The sequence below is a fragment of the Psammomys obesus genome, unplaced genomic scaffold (assembly GCF_907164565.1).
Source record: "Psammomys obesus unplaced genomic scaffold, mPsaObe1.curated_primary_1811, whole genome shotgun sequence".
Classification (NCBI taxonomy): domain Eukaryota; kingdom Metazoa; phylum Chordata; class Mammalia; order Rodentia; family Muridae; genus Psammomys; species Psammomys obesus.
The window spans coordinates 453,133-475,894 of record NW_026590405.1 but is presented as its reverse complement, the minus strand read 5'-3'; the positions used below and the strand labels follow the sequence as shown (position 1 = coordinate 475,894).

The 22,762-nt window shown below is 46.9% G+C and overlaps 1 protein-coding gene across 3 annotated transcripts in view; it reads left to right on the top strand.

Moving 5' to 3' along the window:
- Pcnt (pericentrin) overlaps positions 1 to 22,762 on the top strand; it is a 96,357-nt gene that overhangs the window by 6,983 nt on the left and 66,612 nt on the right. For all 3 annotated transcript variants that reach the window (XM_055607091.1, XM_055607090.1, XM_055607089.1), the window contains exons 8-15: positions 3,985 to 4,096; positions 6,881 to 7,121; positions 8,265 to 8,352; positions 10,081 to 10,258; positions 11,676 to 11,893; positions 15,104 to 15,561; positions 18,063 to 18,627; positions 20,019 to 20,225. In XM_055607091.1, coding sequence (XP_055463066.1) covers positions 3,985 to 4,096; positions 6,881 to 7,121; positions 8,265 to 8,352; positions 10,081 to 10,258; positions 11,676 to 11,893; positions 15,104 to 15,561; positions 18,063 to 18,627; positions 20,019 to 20,225 — 2,067 coding nt within the window. The remainder of the gene's footprint in view (positions 1 to 3,984; positions 4,097 to 6,880; positions 7,122 to 8,264; positions 8,353 to 10,080; positions 10,259 to 11,675; positions 11,894 to 15,103; positions 15,562 to 18,062; positions 18,628 to 20,018; positions 20,226 to 22,762) is intronic.

Below are 22,762 nucleotides of genomic sequence, written 5' to 3'. Positions count from 1 at the left end.
GGCAGGCGGGCCTTCTCTACCGCTGCCGCACTGGCAGGCTGGCTGGCTGGCAGGCAGGCCTTCTCTACCGCTGCCGCACTGGCATCCGCCACAGACCTCGCACTGCACTCTTTGACGTTGCTGCCATGGATTTGAACTCAGGTTCTCATGCCTGATTAGCAGACCTTTGAGATACCATGCCAGTTCCCATCCCTAATTATTCGATTTATTAGAGAAGTTCTAGAAGAGTTTGGAGTTGGCCACATCATATTTTGATGCCCACTGAAACGTAGGTGCTGAATTTGAAGAGATGTAATGTTTGGTACATAAGGCATAGAGACTGCCAGGTCAGGCTCATGAAATAATGTTCAGTTTTGTTGTTTGTTTTGAGGCAGAGTTTTTCTTTTTCTTTTCTTTTCTTTTCTTTCTTTCTTTTTTTTTTTTTTTAAGACAGGGTTTCTCTGTGTAGCCTTGGCTATCCTTGAACTCTCTCTGGAGACCAAGCTGATCTTGAATTCACAGAAATCCGCCTGCCTCTGCCTCTGCCTCTGCCTCTGCCTCTGCCTCTGCCAGGATTAAAGGCGTGTTCCACTACCACCTGAGGCAGGGTTTTTCTATGTAGCCCTGGCTGTCCAGGAACTTTGTAGACTATGGTGGCTTCAAACTCAGATATCTGTCTCTGCCACTGGAGTGCTGGGATTAAAGGCACGAGCCACACCCAGCTCAGTGTTTAATCTTGAATTCAGAAAACACATTGTTCCCCACACAAGTTCCTGAGACATTTATAAAAATCCTGAACACTAGGAACATACAGCCACATCCTCTGATCATATTTGAATAAGCAAGTAGTTTCTAAAACAAGGCAACCAGAACCATTTCTTCTTATGTATTGTAGACTTTCTCCCAGTGAAATGCTACAAAAGTCAGAGATGAATATGGGAAGGTCCTGCTAAGAGGCCTCAAGTATTTTCAGTATCCTACCCAAGAATCAAACTGTCAGTTCAAGAAATTCGGGAAAAATAGGCCAGAAGCTGGAGTTAGTAGTGCTGGGTGTGGAGAGTTACAGACCTGAGGCGATGAAGTCCTAAGATCTTAAGGAGGCCTGCCTGGTTCCTGGTGCTTCAGGCCATGTACCCTCCTCATGCAGAGGCCAGTCTTGTGTGTTGGACCTACCCTGACCTCACATTGTTCCAGGTTCTCCCTCATTGACTGGACAAAAAAAAGGCTTTGTGTACCTTCTGCCCCAATACCCATGAGCAGAGTAGGGCCACCCCACAGTCAGCGCCACTCTTGCTGTAACCCTGAGCCTGCAAAGGCCTTGTCTCTCCATGTTTGACCACAGGGCTCTGGCCCAGGAGATATACATGAGGGTTTTCCTTTAGCCCAGCCTTCCTGACTAGTTATCCAGCCCTGGGCTGGGATCTCCCCACTGCTTATTGACAGTATATAACTGCTCAGAGAAAAAAAAAAAAAAAAAAAAAAACTGATCTGGGCAGGAACAACAGCACATGTTCCTGAAAGGAACTAGACTTTGTACAGACAAGATTGATTTAAAAAATAATTTTAAAAGTTTTAATTAAAATGTATCGTCATTTTTACCCATCCCTTTCCTCTCTAACTCCTCCCATGTCCTCCCAGCCCTTTTACTCCCTCTCAAATTTATAGTTTCTCTCTTTTTGGTTATTGTTCTACGCATTTATGTGTATTGTATATATGCATAAATATATAGATACAGCCTACCGAGTCAGTTTGGTGTTGCTGGAATGGAATATATATTACATTTCTGGGCTGACAACCTGATATTGAATGACCAGTTAAGGAGCTCATCATTGGGGATGACTAATTGTAATTCTCTCTGTTGTCACTAGTTGCCTGTAGTTCTTTTTTCTAGCAGTGTAGCCCTTTGAAGTTTCCCTTCCACATCTGTTAGGGTTGTCATTGTTGGGATCTTGTTTAGGCAGCCCCATTATTTGGACATTGTGAGTGAATCCTGTCATTTCTAGGAGACACAGTTTCACAACAGACTTCTGCTCTTTCTAGCTCTTACAGTCTTTCTGCCCCTTCTTCTGCAATGTTCCCTGAGCTGTTAGTGTACGAATTGTGTTGTAGGCATATCTACTACTGCTGGGTATCCCCAGAGTTAGTCGTCTGTATTTCAGCCTGTTATAGTTTTCTGTGATGGTGTCTGCTGCAAGGAAAAGCTTAAAAGAAAAACCTTTTTATTGATTCTTTGTGAACTTCACATCATGCACCACAATCTCACTCATCTCCTTGTCCTTTTATACCTACCCTTGCAACCTTACCCCCAAATTAAAAAAAAAAAAAAAATCTCATTGTGGAAGCTGTAGTGTGTCACACAGTAAACCTTTTGTCCACACATCTTTGCTTGCAGATGTTCTTTGCAGTGAGTCAGTGGTCTGGTATGAGGCCCCTGGCTGCTGCTACACTACCAATACAGGATCCTCACCAGGACTCCTCCCAGTTTTCCCGTTGTTGCCCTGTGTCATGGAGATTCTGTGGCTTTGGATCTGAAGGACCGACCCCTTCACGTGCTCCAGCAGTTCATAGATGGGGTGGCCAACTCAAAGCCTTGGGCCTTGGAATAAGAAGGTTTTTTTTTTTTTTTTGCATGTGGAGATGAGTGCTTACACTCACTGGGGATATAAGGATGAGTATTTAGAATGCAGTTAGGAATCATGCTGGTCTGGTGGTGCAGTAGGTTTTCCTCTGGAATCTATGACCTTACTAGCCCCAGGTCACTGACTGAGTTTCTAGTACCTGGCATGTTTTCCCTCCTGTTTAGAGAGCCTTTACAATTCGGGAGTTATTGGTTACTGCCAAGATATGAGTGGCACTATTGTACCTTTAGGAGTACCTTGCAGGTCTGGTCATTATTGGGTTTATAGGTATCACAGCTGGGTAGGACTGTTGATTGCTTCCCCCCTTTGGCAGCTTGTATGGGATCTTCTGGAGCTATGGAAGCTAGTTCTTAGGAAGGAGGCTTTCAGGTCAGATCCAGCTGGAATCTTCTGAGTCCTGGGCCCGAAGTACATGGCATCAGATAGTAGTCTTAGTCATGAGTTATTTTCTTTCTTCCATTGGTTTGTTGTCAAGTCCTCACACTGGTGAAGGGCCTAGAAGGGCCACTCAGGTTCCTGATGGGTGCAGTTGCCAGCTGGTCCAAAGCCTGTGTGTGGAAACTAGAGGTGCCTATCAGCCCGAAGCAGGGCTTCACTTTGGCCTTGGTCCTGGTGGTACCTTCTTTGGTGCCAACACCTGAAGATTAATTCCACAGGTTGTGGTCTGTAGGTATGCAAATTCCTTGCAGTGGGACATACCAATGTTTAATGTCAAAAGATTAGAGAAAACCTATTTGTTAAGTGGAGAGCCTGCTTATTTTGTGAATGGTAGATATCGAGGTTCATGCTGTTTTCTGAGATTCCTCCAAATAAGCCTGGAGTAGAACTGATTGTAATGTTTGACCTGGTTCCGTGAGTAGTTTCAAAGGGGCCCTGTCCTGGTCTAGGTTGGTTCCTGTGGTTTCACAGTGAGGACACATGGGGTGCATGGTATAGAAATATACAGCCATAGTTCAGGTCAATAGGCAGATAGGCATGCTGTTCCCAGGACATGGCCCAGATTGAAGCTGCCCTGTGAACAAACTTACTTTCTCTCTCTATGTTTTAATTCTTAGTTTTGAAAGTGTTGCTGTGTTGGCTAGGCTGGCTCCAAAGTGATTTTTCTGCCTTAGACTCTTTAACAGTGTGTGCAGTGCTGTTGGTTTTGAAGTCACGTTGGCCTTGTTTGGTTGAAGCTGTTCATACTATTTTGTTTTGGTTGTCGCTTTTGCTGCCCTTTGAGCTCTAGGTTCTTATCCCAGATCTTACTCTGTATGTGTTTCATGCTTCTTTGTGTTTTCAGACATAGGAACAACTATACAGAGCCACACATGTGCTGCCTGTTCCTCCTCTTTGCATCTCACGTGAACATTTTTCTTCCTCACAGTTAGAGACTCTTCAGGCATCCTATGAAGACCTGAAGGCTCAGTCCCAAGAAGAAATTAGAAGCCTGTGGTCCCAGCTTGAGTCTGTGAAAACCAGCAGAGAGGAACTGAGTGGTAAGGAATTTCTAAGCTGTGCAGACATGCTGCGCAGACATACATTTATCTGTTTAATTTTGAGGTGGCATATGGCATCCCAGAGCCTTGAACATTCTTAGCAAGAGCTGTACCACTGATCAAATCTCAGCCCTAAACCTGAGACTCTTGATTGTTGAGCCGTAGAGTTTACTAGTAGCAGAGAGAGAGAGAGAGACAGACAGACAGACAGACTTGTGAACTTCCTTGTACGTCTTGAAGATGATGTGATTTGTAGACAGACGGAGACTTTGACAGCAGAGAGCATGTGCTGTTGCCGAGGACCCGTGCACAACCGTGAGTCCAGTCCTGGGGAAATCACTTCCAATGTCCTCTTCTGCCCTTTGTGGGTGCTCCTTGCACATATATATGCAGGCAAACACTCATACACATAAAATAAAAATAAATTTTTAGCCTTTCAGAGGCCCTCTGGGGCAGACTCCTGTCCTCTTCCCTGTTTTCTCCCTTTTCGGATGTCTGTTCTCTTTGCCTTTCTGAATGAAGATTGAGCATCTTAGCCAGAGTCCTCCTTTTTGATTAGTTTCTTTAGGTATATAGATTTTTAATATGTTTATCCTATATTATATGCCTATTATCCACTTATGAGTGAGTATATACCCTGTGTGTCTTTCGGCTTCTGGGATACCTCACTCAGGATGATTTTTTCTAGTTCCCACCATTTACCTGCACATTTCATGATTTCCTTGTTTTTTATTGCTACAATATTCCATTGTGTAGATGTACCACAATTTCTGTATCCATTCCTCAGCTGAGGGGCATCTGGGTTGTTTCCAGCTTCTGGCTATTACAAATAAAGCTGCTACAAACATGGTTGAGCAAATGTCCTTGTTGTATACTTGAACAGATGCTGAGACTTATGGCCAACCTTTGGGCAGAGTGTAGGGAATCTTATGGAAGAAGTGGGAAATAGTAAGACATGGAGAGGACAGGAGCTCCACAAGAAGAGCAACAGAACCAAAAAAATCTGGGCACAGGGGTCTTTTCTGAGACAGATATTCCAACCAAGAACCATTCATGGAGATAACCTAGAACCCCTGCACAGACATAGCCCAGATATAGCAGTTCAGTGTCCAAGTGGGTTCCATAGTAATGGGAACAGGGTCTGTCTCTGACATGAACGATTGGCTGGCTCTTTGATCACCTTCCCCTGAGAGGGGAACAGCCTTACCAGGACACAGAGAAAGACAATGCAGCCACTCCTGATGAGACCTGATAGACTAGGATCAGAAGGAAGGGGAGGAAGACCTTCCCTATCAGTGGATTGGGGGAGGGGCATGGGTAGAGAAAGAGGAGGGAGGGTGGGATTGGGAGGGAAGGAGCTACAGGGGGGAATAAACTATACAAAGTGAATAAACTGTAATTAATAAAAATTAAAAATAAATTTTTTAAAAAGGAAAGAAAGTTTTTACATAGAGAAAGGTTTTCTTTTTCTTTCTTTTTTTTCTTTTTATCACAAAACATATCAGCTTAGTGGCTATCACATGACGGGCCCCCTGATGGTACATGTATTTCTGGTGTAAAGTGTCCTTCCCATGTCAGCTTTACCTGGCAATATTACTGGGCAATACAGCAGGATGAGTCCTAGCAGGCATCGGGGCTTCAAAATGGGGTCTTCTTTCTCCTCACATGTGCATCCTGGGAGCTCCCCCTGGGCAGCTGCCTTCAGATGCCTGTGGCTCTAGTTCAGTTTTGGAGGTAACCACCAAGTCTCCAGGGCCCAGCGACTGTGGCTGCTTTTGCTAGAGGCAACTACAATCCCATCCCCCGAAGAGGTGCACTTCCTTGTTGACACACTCACTCTCAGTTCTCTGCTTTGTGTCGGGAACAGATGTCTCTGTGTAGCCAGGTGGGCATGGTCACTCAAAGAGCAGGCAAAGTCACTTGTGTCCAAGGCTAGAATGACTAGGTCTAATTCAGGCTGCCAGCATCCAGGTTCACAGCAGCCTTTTCCCAACTAGCATCCTCTTCCTGGGGCAAACAGAGCCTTTAAGACTACTGATTGCCCGTGAGGATGAGTATGATTTGGATCACAGGACAGTTATGAGAATGGACCAGGAACAGGGACATTTGGCAAACTACCCTTTTGTTGTTTGGTGTCAGGTGAGCCCTCCTAGTCTGGTCTGGTCTTCACCTTCTAGCCTTGTGCTCTGTTCTTGGCCAGATATGGTAGCCAGCATGTCAGTTTGTCGTTCCCTTAGGGTCCTTCTGTTACTGGAAACTGGAGAAGAGATGAGCTGATAGGTCTGGTGGATTTTCCTGTGGAACTTCATCCTGCAGGGAACTATGATCTAAAACCTTTGGGGTTGTAACTACTTGGTGTAATTATTTATTCAGTGGTTGCCGTAGCCCAGTTGGCAGCATTGCCTGGCCTCAAGCTTACATGTGGTCTGTATCGCTGTGCAGAAAATTATCGCTTTGATACCTCAAAACAGGAGCTCAAAGTTTGAGATGCTCCGTCTGTCTGCCCAGCAACTCCCATAGCTCACATGCGGGTGTCGGCAGCTGTGCCTTGCTCCAGACCCCTTTCTAGAGTCCCTGAGATCGTGACAGGATACAGGTCATTGTGGAGGGGACCATGTTTCTTGCCGCAGCCACTTGCTCTGATCCATTTACTCCAGCTTTTTAAGGGGCTCCTGAAATGCTGAGTGAGCCGTGAGGCAGGAGGCTCTCATCTCCTCACAGTCTGCAGGGTTGGCCTGTCTTGGAATCTGCTCCCGGGTGATTATGTGCCTCTTCCTGCTGAAGGGTCATGGGAGCCACTGCTGGCCCGGGCATCTCACCTGGAGGAGTTGGAGCACCTTCGCGCAGACTTCGCTCAGCAGCAGCAGCAAGAAAGAGCCCAGCACGAATCCGAACTGGAGCACCTGAGGGTGTATTTCGAGAAGAAGTTGAAGGATGCTGAAAAGACCTACCAGGAAGACCTGACCTTGTTCCAGCAACGGCTACAGGAGGCAAGGGAGGATTCTCTGGAGTCTGCAGAAATCAGGTAAAGGAAGCATTGTTCCCATTCAGTGGCTTTCTGAGTTGTGGGGACCTTGGGCTAAATTTGTGGCCCATTTGTTTGTGATCACACGCTAATGGAGTACAGTAGAGCTGGTTTTTGTTTTGTTTTGTTTTCTGTTTTCGGTTGTTGTTGTTATTGTTGCCTTGGCTGTCCTGGGACTCTCGGAGGAGGTCCACCTGCCTCTTCCCCCCTCAACCCTGAATCAATGGTGTGAGCCACCACATTGAGCCCAGGAGAGCTGTCACAGAACTACACTTTGTGGGCTGGCCCTAGAACCCTGTGTGTCTTGTACCCACGTTTTTGCTGCCTGGCCAGCTGCCCGCGGCTGTGTGGTCTAGTTTCAGTCTCGTGTTCTAGCAGTGGCTAGGGTAGACCTAGCATCATTTGGTCCTCAGCATATCTGGTCCTTACCTCTGGGTGGGTCACATGGTGGACAAGAGAGGGCTGCACTAAAGCTTTTATTTTATTCAAAAACATTTTAAAAAGGGCCGAGCGCGGTGACACTCCTGTAATCAGGAGGCAGAGGCAGGAGGAGCTCTATGAGTTCGAGGCCAGCCTGGTCTGCAAAGCGAGTCCAGGACAGCCAAGGCTACACAGAGAAGCCCTCTCTCAAAACCAAAAGCAACAACGGAAACCAAAAAACAACATTTTAAGGTTTATTTACTTGATGTGTACGAATGTTTTGTGTGCATATGTGTATGCGCACCACATGCCCATGGAGGTCAGAAGAAGGTGTTGTCTTTCCTGGAACTAGAGCGACAAATGGTTGTAACCACCGTGTGGAATTGAACTCGGGTTCATTGCAAGAGTAATGAACCTCAGTGCTCTTAACCACTGAGCCATTACTCCAGCCCCCAAGGCTTTTACTCTTATTATTTATCTAAATATTACTCTTATTATTTATCTAAATATTATCTAAATATTCTATTTATTTTTTTTCTGTTTTTCTTCTTGAGAAAGGGTCTCAGTGTGTATCCCTGGCTGTTCTGGAACTCACTGTGTAGCCCAGGCTGGCCTTGAACTCACAGAGTTCACCTGCTTCTGCCTCTTGAGTGCTGGAATTGAAGGTGTGCATTGCCATGCGCCTAGCACACTAAAGCTTTTATACTTGTCTTCTCTCTTTAGTTCATCGTGCATATTTCCAGAGGAGATACCTGGCAGGGAAAGAAAGGAGCACCCTGATGAACTTGATCTTCTGCTTGAGCAGCCGAAGGTGACAGGCTGTGTGTTTTTAATCTGAGACAAGGTTGAGAGTCATTCGTCTTTAAATTAGAAATTGGCTGTCTTTCATGTTATAAAGTCTGCTGTTCTGTCCTGTTGACTCAGCACACAGAGGGGAACTTGATTTTCCATCCTGGAAACACCTCTCACGTGTGCATCCTGGCCTTTCTAAGCAGTAAGGACCAAGTGTGAGGCTGTTGTGTCCTTCCTTCCCCCAATCCTGCTTGCTTTCGCTGCTCATTTCTCAGCTGTCACCAAGGCTTCCTCTGCCGCCCTGCACACCTGTCAGCCCAGATTCTGACATTCTGACAGGTGTGAAGCACCTTTTGTTGCTGTTTTTAACATCTGTTTCTTCAGTGTGTGCACATTGTTGTGTATCTGTTGGTCCATCTGTGTGTGTGTGTGTGTGTGTGTGTGTGTACGTGTGTACTTCTCCCATCTCTTATCCTCTTGCTCACTCTGAGTGAGGTAAAACTGCCTGTTCCACATATCCTTAGTGTCACAGGGCCAAACTTGTCTCAGCAGTTTCTTGAGACTTGTTTCTGTAACAGTGAGAATATAAGCCTTGTTTTAAGAGGTAATTTTAGCTCATTAGAAATTCAGGGTGATGCAATTTATTTAGCTTTGAGGAAAGTGGGTTCAGTGGCTCCATTGTCAATATATGCTGATCCATCCATTCCTCATGCTGCAAAGCAGAACCTGTTCTTAGGGCTGGGACTTGGCAGCAACTAGAGATCCACTTGGGTTGCCTCTTCCTTTTTGTAGGGACTGTATCCTTGCCCCACATCTGAGCAAGTCCAGAATCGGGCTCTGAGAGGGATGTTCAGAGGGAGAGAGGATGCCATAGAAGTTGGAATGAGGAAGTGTGGAGGCCTATCCTACCTCCATGTGGCTCATGGTATGTTTGAAATAGACAAGCTACAGTCATGGCACCCAGGGGCAGTCAGCAGAGATGGCAGGCCAGAGCGGAGTCCCCTGAGAGACATGGGAAGGTACTGGTTTGAGCCTGAGGCTGACACACAAATAGGACCTGATGTCTGAGAGGATATAGGAACGATGCCTGTAAGGACAAAAGGCGATTGAACTGGTGAGCAGAACTCCTGGGCAGGCAGGCTAGTCCTGGGAGGTGAGTGAGGGAGAGTAGACTTCAGGACAGGTTTGAACAGGCTTGTGGAATGATTACTAAAGTGGCTCTCCTTGCTGCTGGAGCTGAATTGGGCCAGTGCTCTGAATGATAGGCACTGGTATAATCATTATTGGGCGACAGAGCTCAGGAGAAGCCAAGGCTTAAGGTATGAGTCTGGATGCAGGAGCGATGCCGAGGGCAGGGAGACAATTGAAGATTAAGAGGAGGAGAGGAGGTGCCAGCAATTGACAGCAGAGTGGACACCCGCAAAGGGGCCTCATCTGTACAGGGGTACAGCTGCCTAACTGTGACGGAACACCCATGGGTAGATGGCTTCTACTTGCTGTCATGGCCGGCCTCTCGTGCATGCTGACCTCAGGCTGTAGCCACTGCTTCTGCGGGTTCTCGGATCTAGTCTGGACACCGGTGGATGGATAAATAGATTGTGACATGTCTGTACTGGGATCAGCTGTGTGGCCTAGTGAATATAGCTGGGTTTATGTTACCGTTGAACACAGCAGGAAGGGTCTCAAGAATAGTAAGAGTACAGGATGGTCGGGCTCATTGACTGACCAGCCCTGTGTGGTTCTCCAGGAGAACTCACGAAGTTCACAAGCCGGACTAGAAGAAGATTCCACACACGAAACGGATGTGTTGAGTTCTTCCCTTGATTTCCAACTCGCCGAGGACAAATCACACGGCTGCTGCTTGAGGCCCGAGGAAGTGAAACAGGAGAGGCTCCCACCTGTACTTTCAGACCAGCACAACCAAGGTGTGTCCCATTTGCCCCTCCAAGCTTCCTACTTTCCTGCCAATGGCTGTGGGAATGTCTTGGGAGTAGGCTGGTGCCTTCCTTATGTTTTGTACCCATGGAGCACCCGGACATGTGGCTGCTTTGGCTGGGATTAGCGACCTCTGTGTGAAGACTACAAGCCTGCTGCAGTGCGCGATACACACTCTTGCTATGAGGATTCGTTCTGAAGCGAGTACTGCCAGATGGGTCTGAGTTGTGTTGGGGTGCTGGCTGGCCATAGTGGAGGAGACCTGTTGCTGGCTTGCTCTGTCTACAGTGATGATTTTGTGCAGGATGGGTTGAGTCTGATGGAACAGTACCCTGGGCATAGGAATTGACTTCTCACTTTCAAGAGGAGGCTTGCAGAAGCAGCATGCAGCACTAGAGGTGACTGCCCACCTGTGGGAGGTGATATTAGACTCTACTCTGCCTCTGCAGGCCCAGCTCATTGGCTCAGCTGGTCAGACCAAGACTGCGGGTCATTCAGGGAGCATGAGGGAAGCTTTTAAGATAACCAAGCATAGGACTCTTGGTTATCTTCAAAGTGTGGTCCCACAGAGCTGTGGGACCAGTGATTCTACAGGTAGGCAGCAGAGGCCAGCAGGTGTGAAACATGGTGACAGAGTTGCCTCCATTGTTGTTCAGCCCTTATGGGTATAGTGGTCCCCCCTCCAGTGGAGGCGAGGAAGCCAGGTTGAGGGCCCCACCTCAAGCAGCGGTGGGGTCAGTGTCTACACTGCTATTCTGCTGCATGAAAACCTGCCTTGCTTTGGCGCTCCACTCAGCGCAGGACAGGGCAGGGTGAGAAGTTCAAAGTCCCACTTGAGAGCCAGGAGCCAATAGGCATGAGCCCCTTACTGCTCTTGCCCTTGCTGTACCAGGGACCTCCACAGCGGCTCGCGACATGTTCTGTCATCAGTGCTGCTTGAATCCACACAGTCCCTATAGCGTTACTTGTTCTTGCTCCAAACCCAGGGCTTCTGCCTTTGTTTCCAGCTTCCACAGAGGGAGATCCCGGTCCGATATAAAGGAGCCAGCCAGTGTGCCCGCTTCGCAGGCTCGGTCCCAATGCTGGAACCCTGAATAACATATGCCTGCCCCTGTGTGTCTGATGACAGGCATAGGGCTCATTCTGGATGGCCAGGAGCAGGTTGCATACCTTGCCCGACCTTAAGGAACACTTTGGGCTGCCTTGGTGTGTGCTGTGTAGATCTCAGGGACTGCCACATCTTAGGATAGGCCGGAGATGTACCCTGCGAAGAGGACACTGAAGCACCGGCATCTTCAGAGCTGAGGTGTCCTGTTGGCTAAATAGTTTAAAGGTTGCTGCCGTCCCATTGATGCTGCCTATGGATGACTCAGTGGGTGACAGTCTTCCTGTTCCCTTGTCCCTCAGGGCTTACACAAGCACATCTCCAGCGTGCAGAGGACACGGCTTCGGAGGTCGATGCCCAGGTGGCTGCTAGAATCCTGACTTTGGAAGCCGAGCACAAGGTTGAACTTTCCCTTCTCCAGGCTGAGCTCAAGGAAAAAATTGAACTCTTAAAAATAGAGAACAGAAACTTACAGGAGAAACTGCAGCATGAGGCCCATCTGAGAGAGGACCTGGAGAGCGTGAGTAGCCCCTCAGTGGGGCTTTGCATCTTTGCCAAAACCCTGTGGTCTGTGTGCTCGGGGCGGTCCTGATGACACCCCCAACTATGTATGGCACAGCTGTAGGAAAGTGTGCACCGTATCCTTGGGGAAAGAAATGCAAGTGGGTTTGCTAAACAGCTTCATTATAGTCTGGTACCCAAGGCCACAGCCAGTTTGGCTCCCTAAGGAAATGGTCAGACATCCTTAGGGGCCCCCAGGAAAGGCACTGGCAGTCTTCTGATCTCCATGCCACTGCCTCCAAGGATGTCCAGATTACACACATCCTTCATGGTAATTGTTCAGCCACCATGGCAAATTCAGACACTCTGCCATTTTATGAGCCTTCGAGAAAGGCTCTGCCTCACTATTGTGGGCAAGGACAGAATGGGAAATGTCAGTGTATTCAAGGTTACAAAAGGGCCTTCATCGTGCAGCCAGTGCAGTTCAAGGCGCGTGAACGGGTATTTCTGTCCTTTGCCGCTTGTGTGTTGGCTGAGCCACGGTCTCTTCCTCATCCTAGTGACCGTGTCTGATAACATGTCTTCTGCCTTCATGCCTTTATTCTTTGAATGACATCAGAAAAGAGCGTTAGAGGAATCTCTTTTTGCCTATAAGTTTGATTACCAAGTTGCCTTTAAAATCAAGGAAATGGAGAGGGGTTGGAGTGGTGGCACTAACAGCCCTGTGGAAAGCTGTGTGAGCCACCGGCCCGGTTCAGCAGCTGTCCCTCGCACCGGGCTGTGGCTAGTCTGTGACCTGTGATCTCTCCACACACCGTGGACTAGGATCATCTCCTAAACAATAGATGACTGTGGCCTGGAATCAGTTCAAGAAAGGAATGTGCCAGGCATGGTGGCACATGCCTTTAATCTTAGTACTTGGGAGGCAGGGGCAGGCAGAGCTCAAGGCCAGCCTTGTTTACATAGAAAGTTCCAGGGCTGCTAGGGCTACACAGAGAAACTCTGTCTCAAAAAACCAAACCAAACCAAACCAACCAAAGAACAACAACAATAATAAGGGCATGTGGAATTCTCTTACAGTAATTTTGTTAAATTTTTGCTTTAAACATTTTGAAGTTCTGTTATACATTTACCTGTTTGTGATTATATCTTCCTGCAAAGTTTACCTTCTTATTATTAATGAAGTAGCTCCTGATACTCTTTGCCTTAAAATCAGTTTTCTCTTTTTATTAGTATAGTCATGCCAACCTTGATGTTCATTTAGAGAAACCGTTTCAACACAATAGTCTTGCTAAATTATGGGATGCTAGGTGATAAGCGTATGCTGCTGTGTGTGGCGCGATGAGCTTTGTCTCAGCATTTTGTTTTTATGCATATTTCTTTTAGGCTAATGAAGGTAAAGTGGGTTTCATGTAGATGGTCTCGTTAAATATTAATAGACTTTGATAATTATTAATTTATTTGATAATTAAAAACACTAACTTATTGTAGTCTATGAACTTATTGTAGTCTATGAGTCTATGAACATTTAATGCAGTACTGATGTTGTTAGACTTTAGGTCTGCCATCTTATTGCTGGACTTTTCTCCATTTTACTGTGTTGTTACCTTAGCAATAACAGTGTTAGAAGACTTGCTCTCAACCAGGCATGTTATTGCTTGCCTTCACTCCCAGTACTCTAGGAGGTAGAGGCAGGTGGGTCTCTGTCCAGGACAGCAAAGGCTACAACAGACAAACAAAAACAAAAAGTAAATAAAAAGACTTGCTCTAAGAAGTCAGGTGTTTGAAGGGGAGCCGAGTTTGGTAGTGTATGCCTTCAATCCCAGGATTCTAGTGCTCTGGAGCCTGAGGGCGGCCTGTAATGATAGTTGTGGCCTCTATTCCCCCCTGAGGACATGAGCTCGTGTGTGCTTCATTTCTCCTTAGTTTTAGAATTTTCTTCATCATTTCTTGTGCGAATGTTTTGCAAAAGTTTTCTTTCATTTAAAGTCTTTTTTCTTCATCTTTTTTTTTTTGTTTCGTTTTGTTTTGGGTTTTTTGGTTGTTGTTTGTTTTTCGAGATATGGTTTCTCTGTGTATGAAGCCTTGGTTGTCCTGGACTTGCTTTGTATTCTGTCTTCCGGGCTGGCCTGGAACTCACAGAGATCCGCCTGCCTCTGCCTCCTGAGTGCTAGGATTAAAGGTGTGCGCCACCACACCCGGCTCATCTTTATTTCCAGCACCCTTGCTGCAGTAAAATGTCTGCAGGGACAAGTTTTGTTTAGGTAAATATTTAAAATTATCGGTTCAGTAATCCTGTTTTGATGATTTCATTATCTGTGCCACTTGGAATTGTTCCCAATTGATTGTTTTATCTCTTTAGCATGGGTCACAGTTTCCTGGTTTGTTTTGTTTTACATTCTTTAGCTTTGTGTTAAGTCTGGATATTATGGCGGATATCTCTTGATTGGGTTCTATAGGGCACTGTGTTTTGTGTCAGCATGTAGTTGTCCTGATGAATTCAGACTCCACACTCCATCTCTGTTTTGGGGTGAGTGTTTTACTCAGTTCTTTTAGCTTTAGCCAGCCTGCTTTTAGAATCGGATCTACACATGCATTAATTTGGGGACAGCCTGCATTTGGGCCATGTATGATCTTCTACTCGGTTTACAGGTTTCATAGTAGGGAGAGTTGCTCTGATTAGGAACATAGGCTTTTATTTTGATGAGAATTGTGGTCACTCTCACCTTCCTCTTTGGACACTGATTTGCTTCTTACTGATGATAGGGTTTATTTTATACTTTCTTGAAATTTCAGATATCTGCCTTTCCTTAGCTTTTTCATTTATTTTCCTGTTCAAGGGACCTTTAGAATTACTTGTTATAAATCAGGTGACTTAAACTTGTCTCTCATGGGTTCTTCCTCTTGCTGGTGTTAGATGTGGTCTCCCTTTTCAAAAGACCTATAGGTCCATCTTTGCTCCAGGTCGGAGTGAGTGTGTGTCTGCCTGCTGTGTGCGTGGTCCCAGGTGTGGTTTTAAAGAGGAAAGCACAGTGTTTCATCTGTTTTGTTTGTTTGTTTGTTTGTTTTTTAGGGTCTTACCTTTCCCACCAATCCAAGATGCATTCCCACTGCTCTATTTAGAAATAAGTTGTAGAAATCTCCATGTTAGGGGTACACTGGCCGCATTGCATCCAATAATCTTTCTCTTAGTGTCTTTCCTCTTATTTAAAACCATGTCATCTTACAGGTCAAACACAGTCTAATTGAAGACCATCAGGTCAGACTACGTACAGCTGAAGAAAAGATTCAGCTAATGAAACAAGAGTTCCAAAAAAAGGAAATAGAGTGGGAGCTTTCGCATGAGGACCTAAAGAGAGGAGCTGAAGAGAGATTGACTTCCATGTTTCTTGAGCTAAGAGAGAAAGCCGAGTCCGAGAAACAGTCCATAATAAACAGGTTTGAGCTTCGGGAGTCTGGCATGAGGCATCTGCAGGACCAGCAGGCTGCTCAGATCTTGGACCTGGAGAGATCTCTGATGGAGCAGCAGGGCCGCCTGAGGCAGCTGGAACAAGAGCTCACTAGAGATGAAGGTCTGCTCTGTAGCCAGTGTGGCCAGGAGCCCCCTGTGGCCCAGGATGGGGAGCACGTCATGCTCGTCCGTGAGAAGGAGGACTGTGCCCTCCAGCTGCTGATGGCCCAGAACAGGTGGGTGAAGCTGTGGGGTGCTGGGCTTGGCATGGAGCCACCTGCCCACAGTGCTGGCAGAGGCTGAGGCAGGACCTGGAAGAGTGTAGAGTAGAGCTCGGGCGGGTCGAAAGTCTGCAAGGCGGTGGAACAAGTGTGACGTAGCCCACTCTTCCTCTCAAACCTCAGGAAGCCTTGTGCTCTGTGACAGGAGGGAATAGCATAGTCACATCCTCCGTCCCTTGCACAAACCTGAGTGTGCATGCATCCTGTTCCTCCCCGTACTTTCTTACTTACTTACTGCTTGTTTTAGAGAGGAGGTCTCCTTTGGTCGCTAAGCTGCTTTAAAGGCACACTGCAGTCCTCTAGGCTCAGCCTGCTAAATGGCTGCATCCTACCATATCTAATCTAGGCTCTGCCTCCTAAATTCTGTAACCGTCTCTAACCTCTCCTGTCAGACAGAGCCTTCTGTACAGGCTTTGACAGCCTCATACTCTCTGTAGCCCAGGCTGGCGTCTTAGCTCCTAATCCCTCTGCCTTAGTCTTCTGCCTGCTGTGACTACAGGCATTTGTACTATACCTAGCATGCCTTTATTCTGTGTTTACATGTTTTAAAAGTTCACTGACAGAATCTTTTTTTTTTAATAATAAACTGAATTTTATTCTTTTATTCTTCATTTTCCTGTTTTTACATATTTAAATACCTAAAAATTATTTTATGTGTATGGGTGTTTTGCCTGTGTTGTGTGTCTGTGCACTGCAAACATGCCTGTTACCTCTGTAGGCCAGAAGAGGGCATCAGGTTCTCAGGAACTGGAATTACATACTGCTGTGATTGTTATGAGCTGCCATGTGGGTGCAGGGATGCAGGGAACCCCTGTCCCGGAAGAGCTGCCAGTGCCCCAACCTCCTCAGCCACCTCTTCACATTCTCAATGACAGTTTTTTTTTTTTTTTTTTTTTTGAGACAAGGTCTCTGTAGACCTGGATATCGTGGAACTCACTAGCTAGACCAGGCTAGTCTTGAACTCACAGAAATCCTCCTGCCTCTGCCTTCCAAGTGCTGGGATTAAAGGCCTGCACCACCATGCCTGGCATTCAGTAACAGAATCTTAAACCTCACTTATGAGGTCTTACGTGGGCGCGTCCTTCATTGAGATGAGTGTTTTGTGGGTCTTTTCAGCTGAAGTTAAACATTTCCTTCTAAACCACATACCTCCTTTAAGTCACAGATTTAGGATGGAACGAGATTATTTGCCTCCTTTGGCACCAGCTCTTCTGCAGCCTTGATCCTCAGGCTGTAATTACCAAGGGACTGCTGAATCTGCTGGTGCCTTGGTCCCCCTTTGTTCTCCATTTTCCCCGGTGTCAGGGATGCTCAGATGTTCTTCTCTGGGTGTGAGATTCAAGTCCATCTGGCCCATTATTGTCTGGGCCAGATATCCAACCCCACAGGACCCTCGAGTTCCTGCCTCACAGAGCTCCCACAGCAAAGTAATCTGTGGCAGACCCATGGCTAAGTTGCACATGGAAAAGCGGAGCCCTTGGGGCTGGGAGATGCCTCAGCGGCAAGAAAGCTTCTTGTGAAAGCGCTGATGGTGTGAGCGTGAATCCCTAGCACTCGTGTAAACGCTGGGCATGGCTGCATGTATGTGCGACTCTGTTGCTCGGGAGTGGAGACCAATAGATCCTACAGGCTTGCTGCTCAGCCATCCCAGCTAAAACAGCTCCAGGTTCAATGGGATACTCTGGTTCGACGGAATGAGACAGAGATCAATAAAAAGATGCCGATGCTGTGCTTTGGCCTCTGGGTGTGAGTACACAGTACATATGTGTAGACACACACGCAAACTTATACATATGCACGCACACACGCACATACACACACACACACATGCTCTCAAAAGTCACAGCTCATGCGGGTGTGAACTTAGCAAACATACCGTGGAACACAGCCTGTTCTGCCAGCAACCTTGGCATTATCTGGTTGGTCACAGTCCCACCGGTGGCATCAGCTCCTCTCATTCAAATAAAGCCTTCCTTCTCTTCTGGGTTTGCTGTCATTCTTTCCCTGGGGCCATTGGACTGCTTTGTAGCCCCCTTAGGTAATAATCTTCCCTGTCGAGGCACAGAGAATTCTGGTATTAAATGCTATCACAACTGACCTGTCAAGCCTGTGTTTGAGGTCCTTCCTGTAGGGATGAGTGTGCATTCAGTTTGAGGTACTTCCTTTAGGGATATATGTGCTTCACTTTGAGGTCCTTCCTGTAGGGATGTGTGTGCACTTTCCCCATGGGTGCTCTGTCTCTTCCATAATCTTAAGAAAAGTTGTCTCTGTGGCTCTTAGAGGTAATTGCCTTTGAGTTACTCAGGCCTCATATGGCCCCTGAGTTTATCCGAGGGAAGGTTCAAATGCAGTATCCAGGCAGCTCCCCGTGGGAAGTGTATCGTGTGTCTCAGAGGGGCTGAGTACAGTTCAGTCATGTGCCCAATTGCCTGTGTTCTCCTTGAGTGTTGTCTCAGGTTTTTGGAAGAGCGAAAAGAGATCATGGAGAAGTTTGCCAAGGAGCAGGATGCCTTTCTCCGAGATGCCCAGGAAAAGCACACCCATGAGCTCCAGCTCCTGCAGCAGGGACACCAGCAGCAGCTCCTGGCTCTGAGGATGGAGCTTGAGACCAAGCACCACTCTGAGCTCGCCCGACAGCTCACCTCCCTGGAGAGCAAGCAGCAGGTGCTTCTTGAGGCTCACGCGGCCGAACTGCAGGTAAAGCACAGTGCTGAAATGAGTGCTTTGGAAAAGCAACACCTGTCAAATCTGAATGCGTTGGAATCCTGTTACTTGGCCGACATTCAGACTATCCGGAACGAGCACAGAAGGGCTTTGGAGCTCTTGCGAGCGGAGCTTGAGGAACAGCTACAGAAAAAGGACTCATCTCACAAAGAGATTTTGGCACATGAGTTGGAAAAACTTAAACTGAAACACGCCGAGGAGCTTCAGTCTGCAAAAAATAGCCTGAGAATCCAAACGGGTGCCAAACACACAGAGAACGTGAAAGCCCTGGCCACTGACTCGCCCGGTACACACCAGGTGAGATGCAGGGCCCCTTGCTGTGACTCAGGGCAAGTCTCCCCACTACTCATGTATTGGCCACCTGTTAACATGTGTCTGGCCATTTGTGGGCGTGAATCCGTGTGTCTTGTTAGCACATCTGAATGTGTCTGCTCATCATGTACCTATGTCTCTTGTGCCTGGGTGTGCCTCTTTGTGTATATGTGTAAGATCTCTGTGTTGGCACGTATGTGTCTGTGTGTTGTGTATGTGTGTATCTGTGCCTCACAGATGGTTGAGAGCAGTGGTGATTTATGGTCTCATTGTAGATGATACATAACAGTTATTTAGGGTTGTTTGGGGCACACGTAAGCATTGATAGGCCTTGAGAGGGAGCTCCCTGAGGCCAGCCTGAGCTCTCCTATGAGCAGGAGATGGATCTCATTTCTGTGTTGTACATGCAAAGCCTTGGTTCCCTTTTTATTGCCATTTCCTGAAAGTCAGTGCTTTTTTTTTCTTGAAGCGCAGAGATGCGATGGCCTTCTTTTGGCTGGTACTTCAAGTTTCTTATCTGGAGAAGGAATTCCTGGCAAACTCACAGTTGGCTCACAGCTGTTCACAGGACCCAGGAGCCTGTGATCGTGAATAAGCCAAATCTAACTCAGAACCACTTAGCATGTGTTCTGCTTCCTCTGCCCTTCTCAGAGGGTGGGTCTGTCTTCCTGCCATGGCTTAGGCTGTTCTGCGGTACTTCATGGAGCAGCCTGGATGCCTGCTCTAAGTGGTGTACCTGACGTAGTGTCCGATTGCCCTAGAGGGCGGAACTGCTCTGTTTCTCAGGACTGGTTTGGAGAATGGTTTTGATGCTGCTGGGAGCTCTTCACTCAGTCCTGTTCTCTGGAGCTGATCTTAATAGACTTCTAGTCACACTTGCCCCAAACCAGCACAAGTTAAGGGACTAGACCTTGTTTGCTGTCCACAGATCTGAAACTGTAGGTCATCTTGATTCATTTAATTTAAAGAAAATTAAGTTCTGGGCTGGAGGCATGGCTCAGCACTTACTGCTCAGAGGATCCCAGTTTGGTTCCCAGCACCCATGTCAGGAGGCTCACAGCTGCCTGTGACTCCAGCTCCAGGGGAGTCAACACCTCTGTGGACAGCTGTTCTTCTACACCTGTACCCACCCACAGACACACACACCATTAAAAATCAGATTTAATGAAAAATAATAGAAGTACATCTTAAATTAAATTCTAAGATGATATTCTAAAAGCAGACCACACACAAATACTTATTTTAAACCATGGCTGAACTTTATTGGTGGCCCAATTCAATTATAAGACGCATTTGGAATGTTTACCACTTCTTGCACTTATACTTCTTGGGATGAGGAAATGTGGGCTGGACACCTGCGGAAACTCTCTTGGCAGGAGGAACTGGCCACGGCTCTGCACAGCCAGAGGCACCTGCTAGAAGAGGGTGGAAATGCAGCTTCGGACAGCGTGGGTGCCAATGGCCTGCTGCCCCAGGCTGTGCCTCATGAGCTGGGAGACCTACACACCGCTGAAATACAGAAGCCACAAGCAGACTTAGCCAAACCTCAGGAGCTGCAGACATCGCAGGACCAGGCAGCACAGGTAAGCATTGCCACGTGTAGCCACAGGGGGTTAACACTTCTGGGGATGCTGCCTCACCAGGGCAAGCAGTTGATGAGCACAGTCCAGCCACTGGCTGTGGTGCTGGAGTCTCTGCTTCCCCTCAGCTCAGTGGGGAGCAGTGTTTTGTTTTGTTTAGTTTTTCATGTGTATGTGCATGTGTGTGTGTTTGTTTGTATTGATGTGGGTACACTTGAAGAGAGTGTGTGTGTTTGTACACTTGAAGAGTGTGTGTGTGTTTGTGTAGGCCAGAGGTTGGCTGTCATATGTCTTCCTCCTTCACACCATCTTTTTTTTCTTTTACTCTCTCATATGTTACATCCTGACTGCAGTTTCTCCTCCCTCCATTCCCAAGTCCCTCCCTCCACTTCCCTTTTCCCCAAGATCTACTCCTCATTTGAAAAAAAGAAGCAGACCTCATAGAAATAGCCACCAATTGTGGCCTAACAAGTTACAATAAGACTGGGCACAAACCCTCATATCAAGTCTGAACAATGCAACCCAATAGGAGGAAAAGGGTCCCAAGCGCAGGCAAAAGAATCAGAGGCAACCCCACTGCCCACTGTTGGAATTCCCATAAGAACACCAGGCTACCATAAGGTATATGCAGAGGACCTAGTTCAGACCCACACAGGATCCACGTTTGTCACTTCAGTCTCTGTGAGGCCCCTGAGTCCTGCTTAGTTGATTCTGGGGGCTGGATCCCTCCATTTTACTCATTGAAGTTGAGTCTCTCACTGTTTCAGCTCGTGTGGATGACCAGGATACCCTGAGGACCCACCTCTGCCTTCTGTGTATGGGGGTGTTGTGGCGTAATATTTATATTTGATTTATCTTTTAGTTAAGCAGCAGTTATTCCTAAACAGCTGTATAACCATACAGAGACTAGGATTTATTTAATTAACGTAGAGCACAATGCTGGGCAATAGTTACTCCATCTTAAACCTCCAAGCCTGCAGAGTTTCCTACCATTCAGATCACCCATTATACTTGTTTTTAGTGATATCTTAGGTCCAGTTCATTTCTCCATGTGGATTTAAGACCTCTCCTCTAGATTCTCCTCCACTCCTCCTTCCTGCTTCCTTCCTCTTCCTCCCACTCCGGACCAGGATGTCTCACCCTATCCTCTCCATTGCTCAGCATTAGCTGGTGGTTTTATTGACAATACAGAGAACAAATGGTAGCATGTTTACACAAACTTAAGACAGGTGATGCTTAGAATAAGCATGTCTGGATTGAAACTAGATAGTGGGGGAGAGAAATCAGCATTTGAATGAACAAGGGTAAATTGTATATATTCCAAAAGAACATTATACTGACACAGGGGTTATAGGCAAGTCCTCTTGCTCTTATGTGGTACAGGGGATTTGAACTCTTGTCCTCACAATTAGTGCAAGTACTCTACCTGCTGAGCCGTCATCTCCCCTGACTTAACAAAGGATTTAAGTGCCCGCTCACAAAGATAGGACACAAGTGGGCATCAGTTGAACTGTGGAATTCCATGTGGAATGAATAGAGGATGCGATGGAGCAAGCTGCTGTGTGTGACTGTGACCGGTGACGCAGTACAAGTGAACACACTTGGAAATCTGTACACACAGTACAGCTTCTTCAGAATACATTGCCTATGTCTTGTCATATCACATGGCTTTTTGACCTGAAGTCTAACAAGCAACAGGAACCCTCCTTGGACTTGTGACAGGAGGGGCCTGGCTCAGGTTCCTGTCATCTGTGTGGCCCCTTTCTACATCTGTGTAAAAATTGTTCCTCCCCACGGTCTCCCAGAACGTAATACACTAAGAGGCCCTCACTCTGTCAGGTCCAGTCCTGCCTGCGGGGCCTGTACACATAGGCCCATGTGTGCGCACATGTGCACACTGCACATACATGTGCATGCAGACACACACAGAACATTCTGTGTTCTGTGCCTGTGGGCTAGAACACCCCCTGAAGTCACCTGCCTGGGTGTTCTTAGACCGCAGAGGCTGCTGTTTCCTGGTGGTCTGGGACTGGAAAGAGAAGAGCCCGGCTGCCCCAGAGTAACTGGGTGTTTCTGTGAAATACGTGCCAGTGTACTGAGCTAATTTATGTTTATAAATACTGTCTCTTGAGATGCTTTTTGAAAACAAGGGTATAGGTTAGAATGGTGAAGGGCCGCTGGTTATGCTTTCAGAGGACCTGAGTCTGATTGCTAGCACGCATGTGGAAATTCACAGTTGTCTGGAACTCCAGTCTCAGGGGGATCCAACACCCTCTTTTGGCCTCCACAGGCACCAGGCACACAAGTCATGCACAGACATATATGCAAGCAAAACTCCTATTACACGTAAAATACAACCAATAACATTTATTAAAAAATAAAACCTGCAGAATGCTGAGAGTGGAACAAAGAGGAGCACACCGATTGGATATCTAACACCGACTGGTCAGCTCTGAGAACATAAAATATATACACATGTGTATTACACATACCGAGTAGGTTGTGTGTGTGTGTATATATATATATATATATATATATAT